Source organism: Sinocyclocheilus anshuiensis, unplaced genomic scaffold, assembly GCF_001515605.1.
Source record: "Sinocyclocheilus anshuiensis isolate Anshui unplaced genomic scaffold, SAMN03320099.WGS_v1.1 scaffold399, whole genome shotgun sequence".
Classification (NCBI taxonomy): domain Eukaryota; kingdom Metazoa; phylum Chordata; class Actinopteri; order Cypriniformes; family Cyprinidae; genus Sinocyclocheilus; species Sinocyclocheilus anshuiensis.
In genome coordinates this window covers 1,006,594-1,011,348 of record NW_015552570.1, presented here as the reverse complement: position 1 = coordinate 1,011,348, position 4,755 = coordinate 1,006,594, and the positions used below count along the sequence as shown (strand labels likewise).

At 37.0% G+C, this 4,755-nt stretch overlaps 2 protein-coding genes across 2 annotated transcripts in view; both read left to right on the top strand.

The window, feature by feature from the left end:
* Positions 1–296: 296 nt before the first annotated feature.
* On the top strand, positions 297–1,375 carry LOC107665019 (G-protein-signaling modulator 1-like; the record flags this gene model as incomplete). The annotated part of the gene is made up of 2 exons (XM_016455745.1): positions 297–464; positions 588–1,375. Coding segments are annotated over 2 exons (354 nt in total), but the record flags the coding sequence as incomplete, so codon positions are not given.
* A 2,996-nt stretch (positions 1,376–4,371) lies between these two features.
* The window catches only part of ak5l (adenylate kinase 5, like), an 11,800-nt gene continuing 11,416 nt past the window's right edge, over positions 4,372–4,755 (top strand). The window contains exon 1 of the mRNA XM_016455749.1: positions 4,372–4,543. Within this exon, the coding sequence (XP_016311235.1) occupies positions 4,484–4,543 (60 nt within the window). The 5' untranslated portion in view covers positions 4,372–4,483. The remainder of the gene's footprint in view (positions 4,544–4,755) is intronic.

The following is a 4,755-nucleotide window of genomic DNA, read 5'->3' as shown; positions in this document are numbered from 1 at the left end:
AACACATTTCATTACACCAAATACACAAAATAATGTTCTTTTAAGCAACATCATATGACCCCTTTAATTGTTATACTGACATTCAGTTTCAAGTTTTCATGTTTCAACGTGCTTCAAAATCAAGGATTTCATTAATCATTGCAAGAGTGTTTAATCTTTTGCTCTGTATTCTTTTTAAGGGTAAGTCCCAGTCACCTCTAATGAGGTCTGCCCTTTCACTGTGCTCAGAGACCCCAGAAGCAGCGGCATGGAGAACCGGCGCTGCCAGCACCCTCAACAGCCCAATGCCCAGGCCCTTTGACCTGATAGCCAGTTCCCAGAGCCGCAGACTGGACGACCAGAGAGCCAGTATAGGGGACCGTCTGGGCATCAGGATAGCACAGAACAATGTGGGACACTTGTGTGAGGCATGTAGTCCACAGGAACCTAGTGACGAGTTTTTCAACATGCTCATAAAGTATCAGGTAGCACATTAGCAATTGAAATTCGATATCAGATGTGAGATGTACAAATGTGACTTACACTTACGTTCCTCAGACGTCCTCTGTTTGCATGTTGTGAACTTTCTCACTTCTCTCCCCCTCCAGTCCTCCAGAATCAATGATCAGAGGTGCTCTTTGCCACCAGCACCAGACCCAGATGAAGACTTATTCAGCCTTATCCAGAGGGTGCAATCCAAACGCATGGATGAACAACGGGTTTCTTTTCCTTCTGATGAAAATGATGAAACAGACTTAAATTATAAGTCCAAAACCTCTGAGGGCTCAAGCTAGAGACTGTGGCACTTCTGATACGACTTCTACAAAGTCTTCTGCAAACTCTAACTCTCTGGCAGCACATTTTAAGAGATCTTCCAAGGCTGGGGTTAGGGGGCAGTAATATAGGTTTATTTTAATTAGTAGGATTATATCATGTTCAATTGTTTCATATTTTTACAGTCACCCTGAGTTACCCTGAGGTGAATCCAAACCCAGCAGATGTGATTCTGAGGAAATGGAAACACTCACATGTTTGTATGTTCCAACAATTGTTCTTTCACAAAAGTGTTTGTGCAGATTTCAAGCAAAGCAACACCATAGAAAACGATTAACATGATGCTTTCCAAGGATAATATTACTAACTACTGTCACACAACACAATATAGATCGGTGTGACAAACAATGGCAGCACATAATCTCCAAACAGGTGCGTGTTCATTTAACTCAAGTGGAAAGTGTGTTTCAGCACACACTGAATATGAATTAACTGATGCCTAGCAGATGGGAGCAATTGTATTTGGCATGACAGTGAAGTTGTATGGCTCATGGATCAGTTCATGTGGTTGTCTAATTCTGCTCATAAGTAATATAAGTAATACTAATAGTAACAGACTTCTTTCAGAGGACTTAAGAAAGGCTAAATCCATCTTTAGCATTAAAAAGTGCATAATTGTTAGTCTGTGAAAAGTGGATAGACTCATTTCAAGGTGCACTGTTTAACATGACTTTTTGTTTCATTGGAATAAAAGTGATGTTTTAGTATGGTTTTAGTTTGTCTTTAATATTATTTTTCAGTGGGGATGATAGTATGATTTCCAAGCAAAATGTTATGAATATGCTGTCTCCTTCAAGCAGTGTAAAAAACACTTAAAGGGATGGTTCACCCTAAAAATGAAAATTTTGTCATCTTTTAGTCACCCTCAAGTTGTTCCAAACCTGTATGAATTTAACACTTTATTTTAAGGTGTCCTTGTTACACATACATGTGATTTCTAATATAATAACAATAAATTATGCATAATTACATGCAAGTAACCCTAAGACAAACCCTAATCCTAACCCTAACCATATGATAAGTATGTGTAGTTAATTAATATTACTCAGTACTTAAATGTATAATTACACTGTAACAAGGACACCTTAAAATAAAGTGTAACCGAAATTCTTTCTTCTGCTTAACACAAAAGAAGACAATGGTCCCCATTGATGTCCATAGTATTTTTCCATACTATGGAAGACAATGGGGACCAACAATTCTTCAAAATATCTCATACAGGTTTGGATCACCTTGAGGGAGAGCAATTTTTTGGTGAACTATACATTTAAGGTTGGCTTGAACTTAAATCAAGGCTATATATATATATTCTCTTTAAGTATAAATATATACAGATTGAGGTTTAAAGGGGTCATATGACGTTGCTAAAATATTTGGGTTGAACTGTTCTGGAACAGTGTTGTAAATACAACTTAACCACTGATTTCTAGTTGTGTCCTCTTTTGGAAGGCCAAACAAAGTAGTTTCGCTTTCACAATGAAACACACAGCGTCTTCACGACATGGCGGCGGCGGCAACAATACTACAGCGAGAATAAAAGTTACGCCTTCTTTCTTTGCGTGAACATTTGGGCGGCGTTATGCAAATCTTCTCACATCATGACGTAGATATGTGGGGGCGTGTTAGAACAAGCCATTTTAGGTAGGCGTGGTTGACTTTTATAAAGAATATCTATTTGGATTTGAGACTTTAGTCTTTGCAACTTTACAGATCTTCTTTATGCACCAAGAGCTTGTAACACTCCAAAGAGAAAGGAAAAATTTTAATCGCATCATATGACCCCTTTAAATATTCTGTGACCACAAGTCAGATTTCAAAATTTCGAGAGGGCATTTAATTTCACACATAAAAATCAAATGGATTCTGTTTGTTTGTGCAGACACAACAAGATTGGCTCAATCAATTTGAGGTGGGATTATTTTCGTTTAAAGCTTGTTTGAGAACAACCATCATTTTTGTACAGAGCCACATGACATGCAGAAAAAAAGATATCAACTTAATAATTTGTTGATCTTGTTTTATTTAAATGGCTCTCACTCTTTATTCATTTTTGGCCACATTGTACTGCACTAATACATCTCCCTGTTTAATTTAGTATGTCTAAATTGTGGATTTAACTAAAACGAGGAACAAAGTAGCCTAGGACAATTTGGCCCCAATTTACGTAAAAAGAAGGAATGAAGTCATGAATGATCATTGCTAGGTAGTTTCTAATTAGAGGTATTCATCCTAATTCTTCTTTTTTTTTCCTTTCTAAATTTGTCTATTTTGAATTTCCTTTTTATAAAAATCCTACTGCTTGTATACATTTGGAAAGTCTTCCAGTTTTATAGAAATGCACAGGTGACTAATTACATGGAAAATTGAGAGGTCACACAATTTAGTTTAATTTGAAATTTTTATGATTTAATTAATTATTAGCTTTTTATCACCTCAGCAACCCCCTGCAGTTATTTCAGGAACCCCAGTTTGGGAAACACTGGCATAATGTAGGCTAATGTTTAATGCACTTCATGATGTTGATAACAAAAGAATGGAAACATTTGAAACATTTTCTTACAAGTTAGGTGAAATGTAATCTAAAAGCAATAAAAAACAGCCAAAATACATGACCTAATCCAATGTGTAAACCAACAGATTACGTTACTAGCTACAATTATGTAATTTGTAATCTAGACTACAATTTGCAAGTACTGTAATCTACCCAGCACTTTGAAAGATGTGGTGGGAACGGAGTATTTATTTATTTATTCACTTACTTATTCATGCAAATATTAATTTCTGTATAGTGACAGAAACATTCCTCACTTTTGATCCTTTGTCAATGTCATTATTTTTCACTTGATTAAAGATTTACTTACAATTACATCACAAAAACAGTGTTTTGTTTACAAAAAACGCTATAACATAAAATAAAGATCTCTAGCTAACTGTACTAGCTGGTTAGGCTATGTTTTATCAAATTAGATAGCTTGTAATTTGTTGTCAAACACACACACACGCACGCACGCACGCACACACACACACGCACAGGTTTGTTTTTGTGAAAAGTGGGGACATCCCATAGGCGTAATGGTTTTTATACTGTACAGACCGTATATTCTATTGCCCTACACCAACCCTACCCCTAAACCTACCCCTTACAGGAAACTTTGTGCTATTTCAGATTTTCAATACACTCCATTCTGTGTGATTTATAAGCGTTTTGAAAAGTGGGGACATGGGGTAATGTCCTGAAAAGTCACCTTCTCCTTGTAATACCTATGCCATACCTTCGTCATTATACAAATTTATGTCATTTGTCACAAAAACGCGCGCGCGCGCGCGCACACACACACACACACACACACACACACACACAAATCTCTAACATATCTGATAAATCTCTTTTTTATTATTTATTTATTTATTTGTGTATTGCGGTAATGATACTCGATACTAGCCGATTAGCTTATTACTCGCGACTACACACTAAGGGTCACTTTGAGCTCAGCATTCATGAGCGTGACTATATCTAACAACTGATGAATAGAAACATCGCCCGGAGGTCATCGGCGTCAAAGCTGTAGAACAAGCCAATGCGATGGTGCAAGACAGCACAGCTGCTCTGAGGGGGAAACGCAACAGATGAGCAGATAGACACAAACGCTGCTCTGGATAACCGACAAGAATGAACACAAACGACGCGAAGGATTTTCTCTCCAAACGACAGATCCCACACCTTTTTGAGGTAAGAATCACCTCCAGAAGCCTTCATAAATTTTAATATTAATATAGCAACGTCAATTATTAGAGAACAATCTGGAAACATCTGCCACTATGAAATCTGATTATGTAGTCTGTTTTCAATATTATGGCCCTTCCAGTTCTTCTTCTCAAGAGTTCTTCTGAGTAAATGATAGATTGGTAATGATGGCTGTTTCTACTGTCAACAGTTTTTAT